Genomic DNA, 17,531 nt, shown 5'->3' with positions numbered 1-17,531 from the left:
TATGGATGGAAGACCTAAAGCTCTTCTATGGATAGAAGACCTAAAGCTCTTCTATAGATAGAAGACCTAAAGCTCTTCTATAGATAGAAGACCTAAAGCGCTCTTCTATAGATAGAAGACCTAAAGCGCTCTTCTATAGATAGAAGACCTAAAGCTCTCTTCTATAGATAGAAGACCTAAAGCTCTCTTCTATAGATAGAAGACCTAAAGCCTCTTCTATAGATAGAAGACCTAAAGCTCTCTTCTATAGATAGAAGACCTAAAGCTCTTTTATGGATAGAAGGCCTAAAGCTCTCATCTATGGATAGAAGGCCTAAAGCTCTCATCTATGGATAGAAGGCCTAAAGCTCTTCTATAGATAGAAGACCTAAAGCTCTTCTATAGATAGAAGACCTAAAGCTCTTCTATAGATAGAAGACCTAAAGCTCTTCTATAGATAGAAGACCTAAAGCTCTTCTATAGATAGAAGACCTAAAGCTCTTCTATAGATAGAAGACCTAAAGCTCTTCTATAGATAGAAGACCTAAGCTCTTCTATAGATAGAAGACCTAAAGCTCTTCTATAGATAGAAGACCTAAAGCTCTTCTATAGATAGAAGACCTAAAGCTCTTCTATAGATAGCAGACCTAAAGCTCTTCTATAGATAGCAGACCTAAAGCTCTTCTGTAGATAGCAGACCTAAAGCTCTTCTGTAGATAGAAGACCTAAAGCTCTTCTATAGGTAGAAGACCTAAAGCTCTTCTGTGGATAGAAGACCTAAAGCTCTTCTGTGGATAGAAGACCTAAAGCTCTTCTGTGGATAGAAGACCTAAAGCTCTTCTGTGGATAGAAGACCTAAAGCTCTTCTGTGGATAGAAGACCTAAAGCTCTTCTATGGATAGAAGACCTAAAGCTCTTCTATGGATAGAAGACCTAAAGCTCTTCTATGGATAGAAGACCTTAAGCTCTTCGATGGATAGAAGACCTAAAGTTCTTCTATGGATAGAATACCTAAAGCTCTTCTATGGATAGAAGACCTAAAGCTCTTCTATGGATAGAAGACCTAAAGCTCTTCTATGGATAGAAGACCTAAAGCTCTTCTATGGATAGAGGACCTAACGCTCTTCTATGGATAGAGGACCTAACGCTCTTCTATGGATAGAGGACCTAAAGCTCTTCTATGGATAGAGGACCTAAAGCTCTTCTATGGATAGAGGACCTAAAGCTCTTCTATGGATAGAGGACCTAAAGCTCTTCTATGGATAGAAAACCTAAAGCTCTTCTGTGGATAGAAGACCTAAAGCTCTTCTGTGGATAGAAGATCTAAAGCTCTTCTATGGATAGAGGACCTAAAGCGCTCTTCTATGGATAGAGGACCTAAAGCTCTTCTATGGATAGAGAACCTAAAGCTCTTCTATGGATAGAGGACCTAAAGCTCTTCTATGGATAGAGGACCTAGAGCTCTTCTATGGATAGAAGACCTAAAGCTCTTCTATGGATAGAGGACCTAAAGCTCTTCTATGGATAGAAGACCTAAAACTCTTCTATGGATAGGGGACCTAACGCTCTTCTATGGATAGAAGACCTAAAACTCTTCTATGGATAGAAGACCTAAAGCTCTTCTATGGATAGAAGACCTAAAGCTCTTCTATGGATAGAGGACCTAAAGCTCTTCTATGGATAGAGGACCTAAAGCTCTTCTATGGATAGAGGACCTAAAGCTCTTCTATGGATAGAAGACCTAAAGCTCTTCTATGGATAGAGGACCTAAAGCTCTTCTATGGATAGAGGACCTAACGCTCTTCTATGGATAGAGGACCTAACGCTCTTCTATGGATAGAGGACCTAAAGCTCTTCTAGGGATAGAGGACCTAAAGCTCTTCTATGGATAGAGGACCTAAAGCTCTTCTATGGATAGAGGACCTAAAGCTCTTCTATGGATAGAGGACCTAAAGCTCTTCTATGGATAGAAGACCTAAAGCTCTTCTGTGGATAGAAAATCTAAAGCTCTTCTATGGATAGAGGACCTAAAGCGCTCTTCTATGGATAGAGGACCTAAAGCTCTTCTATAGATAGAAGACCTAAAGCTCTTGTATAGATAGAAGACCTAAAGCTCATCTATAGATAGAAGACCTAAAGCTCTTCTATAGATAGAAGACCTAAAGCTCTTCTATAGATAGAAGACCTAAAGCTCTTCTATAGATAGAAGACCTAAAGCTCTTCTATGGATAGAAGACCTAAAGCTCTTCTATGGATAGAAGACCTAAAGCTCTTCTATGGATAGAAGACCTAAAGCTCTTCTATGGATAGAAGACCTAAAGCTCTTCTATGGATAGAAGACCTAAAGCTCTTCTATGGATAGAAGACCTAAAGCTCTTCTATGGATAGAAGACCTAAAGCTCTTCTATGGATAGAATACCTAAAGCTCTTCTATGGATAGAAGACCTAAAGCTCTTCTATGGATAGAAGACCTAAAGCTCTTCTATGGATAGAAGACCTAAAGCTCTTCTCTTGATAGAAGACCTAAAGCTCTTCTATGGATAGAAGACATATAGCTCTTCTATGGATATAATACCTAAAGCTATTCTATCGATAGAAGACCTAAAGCTCTTCTATGGATATAATAACTAAAGCTATTCTATGGATAGAAGACTTACATAAGCTCCCCAAAGTTTTGAGTTATAACCACTGTATTTATTTTTGAAATATTTATTTTGATTTATCACAAAAAATAAACTAAAACATTGAAATACAACACAAAGCAAAACAACACCAACAAAAATATGACATTGTCCGAAAGTTGAAGGCGACATTGGCAACTGAAACTTAAGTTCGACAATAACAACAACAATGGCAAATTTTGATGTAATTGCACTTTAAGCTTTACTTTTCTTTATTCATTCTCGCTACTTGCTTTTTGTTTTCTATAAATTCGTGTGTATGTGTGCAAGTGTATTTATATTTGGGTATGTGTGAAAAATGCACTTTATCCAATTTGTTTGTTATTGTGTGGTTGTATGCGCTTCTGTATTTTGGTCGATAAAAATTATAACAATAACAGCAGCAGTTCATCATAAACTATAATGTTTAATGGGTAAGGGTATGGGTAAATGGTGCTACTACCAAAGATGACGCTGATGGTTGGTGGTGATGATGATGGTTATGATGTTTGGTTGGTTGTTTGGGTTAAGATTTGTTTTTTCCTATATTTGAAAGAATAACAGAGCGGTACAATGCAGTTACCGCAGCAATAGCGACGTAGCTCGGCGTTGGTGGTGGTTATTACTTTTATTGTTGTAGTTGTAGGTATTGTTGTTGTTGTAGCTGCTGCTACTGCTGCCGCCTTTCATGGTGGTTGTTGTTAAAACAAATTATTTGATTTGAACAAAAATCATTCTGAAAAACGGGGGCTCCATTTAATTTTCTACCGTGTCGCGAGTATTCCGTTGCAACGACGACAACCAACAACATCTCACGTTTTATTTATGTTTTCTTGTTTTTGTTTTTAAAGTGAAATTCGAAAGTTTATTTAACCAAAATAATTAAAATTGCATTTTATTTAAATTGAAAATGAAATAAATTATGCCAAAAAATATAATTGAAAAATATTGTGAAATAATTAATAAAAATCATATCGCGCGGTGCCAAAATAAAAAAAATATACCTAATTCAATACAGATTACAAAAATAAAACAACCTGTTGCAAAACATACATAAGTGAAAAATGGATTAAAGTGTTCAATTAAAACAACTTGTAAAATGGGTATTAAAAATAAATTTAAAAACAAAAAAAAAACATAAAGATTTATTAATTATTTTTATAAGTTATTAAACAAACAACTGAAAAATTCTATAGTCGGATAGTGAAGTTAAGAGGAAATTTAGCTTGCTTTGGTTGAATGTTTCATTTCGTTACTTACCCACTGTCTAATTGACAACTTAGGGTTGAATACTAATATAAAAAATAAAATAAAAAAATACCAAAAATCAAGAGGTAAGCTTCTATGGGAATATAGTAAAGCGTGGATATATACTAATTATTATTTTCTGGAATATTTTATAACCCCATGGAAGACTAAAAAACAAATTTCAGTCATTTCGGTGGGATATTGACGTCACAACCTTCAGAATTACGAAAATCGGCAGGTGCCGTTCTATGGGGGCTATATAAATGCGTGGACCTACATATACCGACAAAATTAGAATGGAAAGTTAAATACCCCCAACGAAGATTAAATACCAAATTTCAGCCAATCCGATGGATTATTGTGGCCATAACCTTAAAAATACCGAAAATCGGGAAGTACCATTCTATGGGGGCTATATAAAGGCGTGGACCTATACCGACAAATTTCATATGGACAGTTTTATACCCCAAATGAAGACCAAGTACCAAATTTCCATTTCGGTGGAATATTGAGGCCACAACCTTCAAAATCGGGAGGTACCGGTCTATGGGGGCTATATTAAGGTGTTGGCCTGTACCGACAAATTTATGGGGGAACATTTCATACGACTAACGAATACTAAATATCAAATTTCAGCCATTTCGGAGGAATAGTGAGGCCACAACCTTCAAAATACCGAAAATTGGGAGGTACAGTTCTATGGGGGCTATATTAAGGCATGGACCTGTACCACCAAATTTCTGTGGGAAAGTTATAGACCACCAACGAAGACTAAATACCAAATTACAGCCATTTCGGAAGATTATTGAGACCACAACCTTGAAAATATCGAAAATGGGGAGATACCGTTCTATGCGGGCTATATGAAGGCGTGGACCTATACCGACAAAAATCAGGGGGGAAAGTTTTATACCCCCCAACGAAAACTAAACACCAAATTTCAGCCATTTCCCATATTCTATGGGAACTATATCAAAACGTGGACCTATATAGCCCATTTGTAATACCAAACATCCTAGGAGTAATAGAAACTTCTATACCAAATTACAAAACTCTATCTTAAAAATTGCGAGCTGTATCCTGATTTCAACAGACGGACATGGTTATATTGACTTAGAATTTTACCCTGATCAAGAATAAATATACTTTATAGGGTCTCCGATGAGTATTTCGATGTGTTACAAACGGAATGACAAATTTAATTATGGTGGAGGGTATAAAAATGGGCCATGTCGGTCCACTTCTTCGAATACTTCCCACAAAAAATTGATTTTGGAAAAATCCGGTTTAGGGACATGCCTCAGATTATTTTCAATTTGTTTCCAGCATATTGTCGGGAGCAAGTTTAGTTTAAGCATTATGGCCTGTTTCTCTAAGACGATTCGAATTCAAAATCGTTCGAATTACTATCAAACTTCTGTTGTTGAATGAAATGTTTGTTTGATTGAAAATAAAAACAATTCAAATATTTTTCAAAAAAAAAAGACGTTTGGTAGTAGTTCGAACGAATTTGTATTCGAATCGTCTTAGTGAAACAGGCCATTAATCTCGGATAAAATTATAATTTTTTTCATTTGAAAATTTTTTAGTATTAATTTTTAATTAATTTCTCGTTGGAAATCGAGCTTAATGAGCAATAATGATCAATAATGCATTGATCATTAAGGTCGATTTCCAACCAGAAATTAATTAAAAATTAATACTAAAAAATGATCTTCGCCTAAAAAGGCAAAATTATCAAATAAATAAAATCAGCTGAGCTAGGCTGGGGTTTGAACCCACGTCCTTGAAAAACACAAGGAAAAAACTGTTGTCGCGGCGTGTTAGTGTTCAGAGCCAAACTCATAACTTTCAAAGATACGCTAAGCGTTTATGATGAAAGCCATACAAAGACTGAAAAAAAAACATTCAGCACTGTAAAAAAAACAAACTGCATTTGAAAGAGTAAAAAGTTAGATGATAGCGAAGCCGTCCCAAAGGCGAAACATGTCATGTCACATAGTGGTGGGTGCGGTCAGATGCATTATTGATCATTAAGCTTGACTTCCAACGAGGAATAAATTAAAACAAATATTTTTTTTCTATATCCGGAGATTTAAGATTTTCTGCTATGGACAGGTGCACGGGAACAAAATATGTTTTAAATTGAAATTTTTTCTCTAAGTAGCCGACATTTAACAAGGGAATTTTCGGAGGCCCATATCTCGGAAAGTATGCACATCCGCAATAAATGTTATATATATATATATATATATATATATATATATATATATATATATATATATATATATATTTATATATGTGATCAGGGTAAGGAGACCTACCTGGGGAAAAAAATTTGGTCCCGATCCGAGCTTAATGCTTAAACTCATCATAAGCCATATTCAACTGTCTCAAATGCTTAATTAATCAAAGCATTCCTCGTCCCGATAACATATCACCATAGTGACAAAGTATTGCCCACTCCATGTAAACAACCGCAAAATCCATACTTTGACCCAGAGGAAACCATGGTACGACCAGGAGTACTGCCACCGAAGAGAAAAATGCGGCATATAGGGCTACTCAATAATCAGTAGCAGCGCGTAGCCAACAAGGAAGGTATCGGGGGAAAAGTAGGGAGAAGAAACTTCATTTCGGCTGGAAAAAAAGAGAAATTGAAAAGCGGGAATGTGAAAAAATCTAGATGTACAGGAGTCAGCACTTCGCATTATTTTTGCCAAGAACACTCTTCACGTGCAGCTTCAAAAAATAGGAATCATTTTTGATCACAGCGAATTAATTTTGCATATAACTTATTTATTATAAATAAAAATCTGGGGTTATTAGGTTTTTATTTTTAATACAAACAATAACAGAAATTAATCAAATGTAGGAGAAAACAAATGAGCGTTCGGATTATTGGGGTAAAAATTGTCGTGTGTCCGGATTACAGAGTCTAGAGTGTAAATACGAGGGCAGTTCGGAAACTTCTTAGCCTAGCACAAAAAGCGCGGTATAAACAGAAAAAAGTTAAGTGTTTTGGAAACTTCCATCTCTGTTATGAACTCATGTTAAATTTTGTTTCGATCTGGCAACTCCTTCATATAGAAACAGGTGTTCAAAAAAGACGCATCCGCAATTTTTTTTTAATGGAAAAATTAGAAATGCGTGCTGTCATTAAATATTTACATAAAAAAGGTTTATCGGGACAAGAAATTCATAATGATATGGTGAATGTGTTAGGTGAAAGTGCTCCTTCATATGCAACAGTAAAAAATTTGGTTGCTGAATTTAAACGTGGCCGTACAGGCATTGAAGATGAACCACATAATGGACGTCCAAAAACAGCAACAACAACAGAAATTGTAGCCAAAGTGCATGATATGGTATTAAATGATCGACGAATAAAAGTGCGTGAAATTGCTAATATCATGGGCATCTCAAATGATCGGGTCCATTTAATTTTGCATGAAGAACTACAGATGAAAAAGCTTTCTGCAAGATGGGTGCCGCATTTGTTAACAGTCGATCAAAAACGCATAAGAATGAACATTTCTCAAGCTTGTTTGGATCGTTTTAAGCGAAATAAAATGGATTTTAAGCGTCGTTTCATAACTGTTGATGAGACATGGATCCACCACTATACTCCAGAGACAAAAGAACAATCCAAACAATGGACTGAAGCTGGAGGAAGTGCCCCAAAGAAGGCAAAAACAATTCAATCGGCTGGTAAGGTTATGGCAACGTTTTTTTGGGACTTCAAAGGTATTTTATTGATTGACTATCTGCAAAAGGGTAAAACAATAAATTCAGAGTACTATTGCAACCTTTTGGAGCAATTAAGTGTATAAATTTGAGAAAAACGTCCTGGCTTACAACACAAAAAAATAATTTTTCATCATGACAACGCACCAGCGCACAAGAGTGTTTTAACAATGGCTAAAATCAACGAATTAAAGTACGAGTTGCTTGACCACCCACCTTATTCTCCTCAGTGACTTTTACTTGTTCCCAAATCTAAAAAAATTCCTTGCTGGCAAGCGTTTTACCTCAAATGAAGATGCAATTACAGTTGTAAACCACTATTTTGAAGACCTTGAGGAAAACTATGTTGATTAGGATTAAAGATCAAAAGTTTTGCGGAGGACTAACAGGAATGGATCGACATTGACCGTTATGGAAGTGGATCTCCAGCCACAACATATGCTGCCATAGGGGGTTTTTACACTCTTCGGGCTGTTTGCTCAAGAAGTATGGACTTGCCCCTGAAAAAATTTTTACCATCCTAAGTGAGGCAGCGAATGCAAGTTGCTTCTTAAAGTGAACTTATCCGAAAGTTTGTGTGGGAGGTATCAGATGGAGTGGACAAATTTAGTCCATATTCAAACCTGATCTATATCTGGTAGATATATTAGGATGTGTAAAGTATGGATCAATTCGGCCACTCCCTTCAAGAGTTACCGTACGAACAATTTTTCCGAACATTTTCGAACTTTTGTGGGGGAGGTACCGGAAGGAGTGGACCGATATAACCCATCTTCGAACTTAAACTGAGTTTGGACAAAATATTACTAAGGCCAAATTTTGGACCGAATCGGCAGATCCGTTCGAGAGTTATCTTGCGCTTCAACCACCTCACACGGTGTCATAGGGTGTTTTTGCAACTTTCAGGCTATTTTCTCAGGAAGTGTTGACTTGCCCCTGATGAAACTTGTACCATCGTATGTGGGGCAGTGAATACAAGTTGCTAAAACAAAAATCAACGTGATTCGAAAGCAGGTCCTAAACTGAACTTATCCCAAATGTTGTGTGGGAGGTACTCGAAGGAGTGGACCGATTGAGTCCATATTGGAAATTTATGTAAGTCCAGTAGATATTTCACGATTTGCAAAGTATGGACCAAATCGGTTACTCCCTTCAAGAGCTATCGTACGTACAAATTTTCCGTACATTTTCGAACTTTTGAGGGGGAGGTACCGGAAGGAGTGGACCGATATAACCCATCTTCGAACTTAATCTAAGTTTGGACAAAATATTACCATACCCAAAATTTGGTTTGAATCGGTTCATCCGTTCGAGCGTTATCGTTCGCTCCAGCCGTCCAGACGGACGGACATGGCTAAATCGACTCCAAATCGTCTGAAATGTATTTCGTCCAAACATACTTGGGGTCTAAAACCGTTTTTTCGATGAGGCACATTTTTGGTCGTATCAAAGTTTAGGTATATGATAAGATTTCACATTTTTAGCTATGTTTAGGCAAACGACTTAACCTCTGCTGCTAGTTTGTATAACAGTCTTAAATACATATCCAGTTTTATAGAATTTTTCAGTTGGTTTATAATAAAAGTTTTGGAAAAAATAAACACATTTTGATACATGTTTCTCTTTTCAAAGTTTAGAGTAAAGAGTCATTATACGGAAGTGAATGGTGAAATCTATACATAAAAATCGAAAAAAAATTAAAAACATATGATTAACAAAAAAAAAAAATCAAACAATAAGTGAAAGCAAATAAGATTCTGGAGTTAATTCTACGGTAAATGTCTCAAGTGTAAATTTTAAAATCAATTAAGACAACATTATTAATAATAAAAATATTCTCAAAACTAAAATCACAAACAAAATAATGCTTATATCGTAAAAAATAAATATTTTTTTAATTAAAACTAATTGGTGCATGTAAAAAAGAAAAAAGCTTTATGAATTGTTTATTATCATTAAAAATAAATATTACACTTTATGATTTTGTTGTGATTTGATTTGTGTTACTGCTGCTGTTTCTTTGCTTTCAACTTTACTGGTCAACCATTTCTTTATTGCCAACAAAACATCCTTGGTAATAATGTATGGCGGAGTGTGGATGACATTAAACTTCATCACGGAGAACAATAGTTGACGACGACTTTAATGTTAGTCGTTTTTTCGCAGAGGCCGATGTCTCCATAAATGGAAATGGATCCAAAAAGTAATTTGTTCATTTTTTTATTTTTTGTTTATTTTTATGTTTTCTTTATTTGCGTTTTTTTTTTTGAATTGCCATTACTTGGTTTGAATGGTGTTCTTGTTTTTTATGTAAAGTTTCATTTTTTATTAGTCACTGTTTTGTCTGGCCAGTTTTTGGTTTTCAATTTCATTTCAATTTACACAAAAGGCAAGGGTCCTCCGTTGTCGCCTTACCCCTCTTTTGTTTAAAGTACAATATAAAGTATTGTCCATTGAAAACAACCACCACTTTGTCACCCACACAATGGTGTATCCTTGTTGATTCGTTTTCGTTTTTTTGCTACGAGATTTAAATTTTTCTCGTCTATATATCGTATTTCTTTCTTCTTTGTAACTGTTAAAACATGTGTTTTTTCTTTGTTCTCTTTTGTTGGTGTTATTTGTGTTTTTTATTGATGTTGTTGCTCTTGTCATCACCATCATCATCTCCATCATGAAGTGGCTGCTGTTCCTTTTATTTGCTTGACAAACTATCGAATATCATGCTACTGCCGTTGTCGTTCGTTGTTTACACTACAATTATGTTTTATTGCTGCTTGCCTGCCATCACAAATGAACTTTTAAGGCTCCGCACACAACTGATGTGATTTTAGAGAACTTTGCTGATGAATTTTTCAATTTTTATGTATGTATGTATGTATATTAAAAAAATATACATATATACATATAGAAGAACTTGCACAGCGCCCAGCATGGACCCTATATGAAGGATTTACAGGGCTTACACAAATTGGCTTAGGAGGTTACTACCAGTTGTAAGGCTCAAAAATGAAATTTCTCATGATTTTTACAGACACGGAAGGTGCTTACACCTGGAAAGTTTTTGCGGATTGTGAAACTACAATGTTCATAGAAAAAAAATCGCCGGAGCGCTTTTAAAATAAATCATCGCGATTCAAGTTGACATTTTAAGGGTTTTTTAGGTTTTCACGATTTTGTATACCTATATGAAAATTCTCTACAAGATTGACTTTTATGATATCTTCGTAGTTTTTACCGTTATTGAGATATAGAAATTCAAATTAGGACAATGGATTGACTGTATCGCCTCCTTGTCCCATTTTGATAGGACTTGCGGTTTCCAAGCAAAATCGTGAAAACCTAAAAAAACCCCTTAAAAATGTCAACTTGAATCGCGATTTATTTAAAAAGCGCTCCGGTGATTTTTATACCCTCAGCATTTATGCTAACGAGGGTATATACACTTTCATACGGGCAAAATGTGCCTCGTCGAAATAATGGTTTTAGAACCCAAGTATGTTTGGACGAAATCCGTTTCAGACAATTTAGAGTCGATTTAGCAAGTCCGTCCGTCTGTCTGGCTGGCTGTGCGCACGATAACTCTCGAACGGATGAACCGATTTGGTCTAAAATTTGGCTTTCGTAATATTTTGTCCAATCTTAGTTTAAGTTCCACTCCATCCGGTACCTCCCCAACAAAAGTTCGAAAATGTTTGGAAAATTTGTGTGCACGATAACTCTTGCAGGGAGTAGCCGACTAGGCTCATACTTTGCACATCGAGAAATTTCTACCAAACTTAGATGAGGCTCAATATGGACTCAATCGCTCCACGCCTACGGGTACCTCCCACACAAAATTTCGGAAATGTTCAGTTTAGGGCCTGCTCTCTAATCTCATTGATTTTTGTTATAGCAACTTGTATTCACTGCCCCGCTTACGATGGTACATATCGCATTAGGGGCAAGTCCATACTTCCTGAGAAAATAGCCTGAAAGGTGCAAAAAAGATGTTCCAAGAACGTTACTCAGAACTTAGTAAGGATTCTTGCCAAACAAAAAGTGGTATTAAAATATGCCACATTAATGCTCAAAGCAAAGTTAATAAAATCGACGAATTTAGGTATGTCTTTCAAAATTCTAATATTGACATAATATGCATATCGGAAACATGGTTAAATTCGTCTATTTCTAATACTTTTATAAACATGCATGGGTACTCTGTATTCAGGTCGGATAGAGAAAGACGCGGAGGAGGCGTTGCTGTTTTTGTTAAATCCAATCTGAATGCAAAGCTTTGTCTTAAATCAAACACAGGGGACGAAATCGAGCATCTATTTATTGACTTGAAATGTCATAATACGAGAATTTTAGTAGGTTGTATATACCGTCCTAACAATACCATCGAGTTTAGTAATTTTCTAGGCATTCTGGAAACCCTTACGTTGGGATACAATGAAGTAATTATAACAGGCGACTTTAATTCTAACATTATAGTTGACCCATTTCTAAAGAGCAATATGCTATCATTGGGTCTATACCCAACCAATACAACTAATCCAACACATTTTTCGGCAACAGTCGACACACTACTTGATATATTTTTTGTTAATAATCTAAATAACGTCCTTTTCTATGATCAGCTCTCTGCTTCCTGTTTTTCGAAGCATGACCTCATTTTTCTGGCTTACAATATAAGGATACACACACAGGAAGAAACTTGCTACTTTAGGGACTACAGAAACTTGGACCCCTGTGACCTAGCAAACAAATTTTCCCAAATAAACTGGAGTGAATTGTACACTATCAGTAGCGTCGATCACCAACTTGAGTTTCTACAAAACAAGCTTCTTTACCTGTATAATGCAACGGTTCCAATTAAGGAAAAGCGTATCATTTCCAATGCTAAGCCCTGGTTTAATTCCTATATAAAGTCTTGTATAAAAGAAAGAGATAACGCTTACTTTAGGTGGAAACGTTTTAAATTATATGAAGAGTTTAAAATAGCACGAAGAAGAGTGAATGTAAATATTAGTGCTGCCAAGACGGAATACTATCTTAATAAATAGCCATTAATTCCAAAAGTAAATGGAGGATTATAAATGATATTGGAATTGGAAAATCCAATGGTTTTGGTCACTGTCACAATGATCCCGATGAACTTAATAAAATTTTTACTAACATTCCGACATCACGGGCAGATCTCACATACTATGGCTCACATGTTAACTTTTCTAGTGATGGAGCTTTTGAGTTTCGGTGTGTTACTATTGCCGAGGTATTAGATTGCTGCGCTGTAGTAAAATCTAACGCCGTTGGACCTGACGGTATTGACCCCAAATTTCTACGCATACTTCTCCCCTGGATCATCGTTTATATTACTTATTTTTTTAATCAAATCCTAACTACTAGCAATTTTCCATCAATATGGAGGCATGCTAAAGTGGTTCCAATTCCCAAAGCCAATAACGAATTCCGACCCATTGCAATTTTATGTTACCCTTCTAAGATATTTGTGAAACTAATAACGGAGTACCTTCAACGCGAATCGTTGTTAACTGACTTGCAATGACAGCCTTGGCAGAAGTTTCGGAGTCAATAAGAAGTGATATTGACGACAACATGGTATCCTTCCTCGTCCTTCTCGACCATTCGAAGGCTTTTGATACCGTCGATCACCAAAGTCTGCTTCTCAAACTTTTCCATTTTTCTTTGACGTCGACAAAGCTTATAAATTCTTACTTAATGAATCGCTCACAATCGGTATACATAGGAAACAAAAAATCCGAGTCTCTGCCTGTTCTCAAAGGAGTTCCACAGGGTTCCATTATTGGCCCGCTTCTATTCTCTATGTATTCTAATGACCTTCCTCTACATTTATCCAACTGTCGAATTCATATGTACGCAGATGACGTACAACTTTTTTCGAGTTGCCACATAATCAACATGAATCAGTGCATTCAAAAAATAAATGACGACTTACTCCAGGTTCACGAATGTGCCAATGCTAATGGACTATTGTTAAACCCGAAAAAATCAAAATGTTTAGTAATACACAAGAATAAGCGTATATCCTTCCAAGACATAGGCATCTTTGTAAATCATGAAAAGATTGAACACGTTACAAGTGCTAAAAAATTGGGAGTAACATTCAACAGTTCTCTTTCATGGGAAAATCATGTTAATGTAGTCGTTGGCCAAACATTTGCTAAACTTCGTGCTTTATGGCTATCTCATACTTATACACCCATTAGTATTCGTTGTCTCTTGGCCAAAACATACCTAGTGCCTGGGTTGCTGTACGGTTGCGAACTATTTGCATATTGTGATTCGCTAAGTCGAAACAAATTAAATGTGGCTTTTAACAGCATCTACGATACGTCTATGGTTTAACTAGAACACAACATATCTCGCATCTTACAAAGTCTCTTTATAGATTCAGCCTTAATACCCTAATGAAAATTAGGACCTTGCAGTTTTTGCAAAAAATTATTACTACACATTCACCTAACTATCCTTACCAAAGAATTTCATTCAGTAGATCTAATAGAGGGAGAAACATCAAACCCAAAAGAAGAAAAAGTTTCGTCTCAAAATGGCATTTTTTTATTGGCGCTACACGTCTTTGGAACACTCTTCCACACAATTTACAGGGCATCAACGACGTATCCACCTTCAAACATAAACTGGAACATTTTTTTCTAAACACATTATTATAATGTTTAATTTCTAATTATATATTTTTTTATTCCATATTGACTTCTCACACAAATCTGTAACTTTTTACTTTGAACATCCCTTAGGTTGCGATTTTAAAAATAAAAACATCATTATGTTCGTGTTATTTACCATTTAGTGATTAGGACGGCTCTCTCCCGAACAAGTACTGCAACGAGAGCATGCCACTGCGTTGCTGTAGTTGGTGGTTGGAACTCTGCTACCATCGACCTTGACCAGTGCTCACCTCTGCAGTCCATATGCTGACTCTGTTCAGCCGTAGATTTAGTGACGGATATTTGCAAATTACTCGATTGGAAAAATGTGGTAAGATCAGGTAAATAGGTGTCCCGGCTTTCACAAATTACATCGGGGAAGGCACCTGACGCCAAGACCGTTCAATTATCCGCATACGTTATGCTCTGAATGTCGTCTGGAGTGGGGCGGAATACAGGGGAGGTAGAGGTTAACAGTTCCGGAGATATCACCCTACCTTGGGGAACTCCCTGTTTCACTCTACGGGGCTTGGACTTATTGTTCCTGAATTCAACCTACGACTGGCGTCCACACAGATAATCGACTATCTAAGGTTTCAAACTTGGCCGGAGGGTAGTCTGCCCAATGTCCTATAACAGCGTATACGATTCACCTTTCCTGACATCGGAAAATATATGGGTAGCTAGCGACCTGTTAATTTCCAGTGTCAGCTCCCTGCCTCTGGGGTTGGGAAGACGTAGCTCATCACGCTCATTAGTCTTACTTCGGGTATTCGACCACCAAGTATTTTGCGACCAGATGCAGCAGTGACTATGTCTCGGAACGTCCTTTCTGCTATCCGAACATTAGAAGGGTTGGGTAGATCTCTGAAGCGGTGATTAGTGAACTCTTTGAAACTAGGCCAATTAACTTTCACAGGATTGGTGAAAGTGCGGCATTCAGAGGAAATGAAATCGGTCGGTCTACTGACAAAACCGATTAGTTGTCAGTGAGAGCCGTACCTAAAATTGTCTGTGCGACATTTTTGCAGAACATTTCGAAGCTGAAAAACGTCATCCAGTGGTACTTTTATAGCGGCTCTTAAAATAAAGGACGAAAAGGACATTGAAGGAAGCGAGTTAGATGGTCGAAGTGCTCTGCGAAAATAACCCTCATTCGATTTGACTGCAGACATGTCATCTCAAAAATAAGCTAAAGCAACAGTGAGCAAAGATATAACTCTAATTCCTGATGGCTTACAGGGTCTCTAGCAAAAACTTCGACTCACGGCGGATATGTCTTTCGGGGTTCTTAATATACTCACTAAGTGCTTTCATCTCCAAGAGGAATTATCTCTTCCCCAAAATTTGTGTTCACAGTCTTATTTACGGACGCAAGTCCATACTTCCTGAGATAATGACTCATAATCCCTTTCTTACAGCCTCGAATTATGTCCGAATATTGACTCATCGGGTGCCACCGTGGTACAACGGTATGCACACCCGCCTTGCACGTTGAAGGTCGTGGGTTTGATTCCCGGGCCAGAAAACATCAAATTTTCAATGGTGGCAAAATACCCCTCAGTAATGTTGGCGACATTTCCTGAGTATTTCAGCCATGTAAAACTTCTCTACAAGTGGTGTCTTAGGACACGCCGTTCGGACTCGGCGATAAAATGTATGTAGGTTCCATATCATTGAGCTAATATGAATCTGGGTGTACTCATTGACATGGGAGAAGTCTCCCTTGTCCCTTCGGGGTTTTTGAGGAACAATTATTATTTTATTATTATATACATACATACATTGACTACATCGGACCACCATTCACCTCCCAAACAAAGTTTGGAAAAAGTGCAGTTTAGAGATTAGTTGGGGATCATTTTTTTTTGGCAACATATTAGCTTGGTTCCTTTACTTTTTTAATAGTAAAAGTAGCAAAAGAGAGAACTGTCAAAATTGCTCTCACGTAACAAGTTTTGCACTAAAGTAAAATAGTAGATCTGACAGCAATGTCAAAAAAAAAAAAATAAATTTCGCTGTTTTTTATTTCCCTGGTTTACATTTTTTATTTTTTATATTTATTTCTTTTTATTTTGCTTTGACATTGCGCGTTGTTTTATTTTTTCTTTTGCCTTAATTGTCAAATACATGTTAAATCAACAGTTTGACAGATTTTCCACTTTTTACCCCACGGAATTTGTCGAGCAGAAAATAGTAAAAGAGAAAGCCATTTTGGCGAGCTCTCTCTTAAATTTTGCTTCAAGTTTTACTACTATTTGGGGAGCACTTTCCGAGTTAAAAAATGTTTAAACTTTAAGAAACTTTAACGTAAAGAAACAAAGCTGCTGTATATCCTGCAAAAATTTTGTCCATGCTTCCTGAGAAATTGACCCAAAAACTCAAAAAATCCCTTTTGACGCCAGTATTGTTTTTACTTCTTTTCTTTAGGCTCCAGGCTGACGGTATATCTCTGACGGCACAACTGACTGATACACTTGACTTGTTTTGAATATAAAAGTGGCCGACTATTGGCCCTAGCCGGTAATAAGAGCATTTACCCTACCTCCATAATAATAGGTATTCAGTTATAAATTATTATTTAACTAAAATTCTGTATTCTATAATTCAAATTAAAGCCAACATTAAAATGACATTGAATATACATACGCTTTGTGACAAGTTTCACTTAAAAAAAGTAACAACAACAATAGCACAAATGATGAGGTGTGACAAGAAATATAAAAAAACAAACTTCACTAACAAACATTTCCCATCCATTACGTTTTATGAAATGGTGGCAATGAATGGCGGCGGCAGCAGCTACAGCAACAACAACAATAATAACAGAGCAAGTAACAATACTAAGTTGCCTTAAGCCATAAATGACTTGAAAAGCATAAAATAATGAGTAACAGCAATAGCTTGCTTGGATATACTCAAGCTGAAAATAGCAAAAAATACAAGAACAAAAGGAAAGTTCAAAAGCAAGAAGCATATCCGTTAAATAATTGACAATAGCAACAAAGAAACAACAACGCAACAACAATACAATGTGGCAAGAAGCAGCAATTAGATAGCAAAGAAGTAACAACAAAAACGACGACAGACTATATGTGGGGTTGAAAATAACAACAACAATGAGAACAAAAAAAAAACAACAACACTAATGGAGGGAGAACTGTAGAAGAATATACAAACATAGACATATGACAAGGCATTTTTA

At 36.4% G+C, this 17,531-nt stretch overlaps 1 protein-coding gene across 3 annotated transcripts in view; it reads left to right on the top strand.

The window, feature by feature from the left end:
- Positions 1-17,531, top strand: part of sim (bHLH transcription factor single-minded) — a 114,949-nt gene that overhangs the window by 30,739 nt on the left and 66,679 nt on the right. Inside the window, exon 1 of one of the 3 annotated variants that reach the window (XM_073964011.1) lies at positions 9,622-9,837. The exons of 1 other annotated variant lie outside the window; for it this stretch is intronic. In XM_073964011.1, coding sequence (XP_073820112.1) covers positions 9,819-9,837 — 19 coding nt within the window. In that variant the 5' untranslated portion in view covers positions 9,622-9,818. Of the gene's footprint in view, positions 1-9,621; positions 9,838-17,531 lie in introns of those variants that run through there. One more of the 3 variants, XM_073964010.1, reaches the window with a different exon arrangement.

This window comes from Musca autumnalis, unplaced genomic scaffold (assembly GCF_047663935.1).
Source record: "Musca autumnalis isolate F117 unplaced genomic scaffold, ASM4766393v1 scaffold_1, whole genome shotgun sequence".
Taxonomy (NCBI): Eukaryota; Metazoa; Arthropoda; class Insecta; order Diptera; family Muscidae; genus Musca; species Musca autumnalis.
Note: the sequence above shows the minus strand (reverse complement) of the source record. Positions and strands in the feature narration are given on the sequence as shown.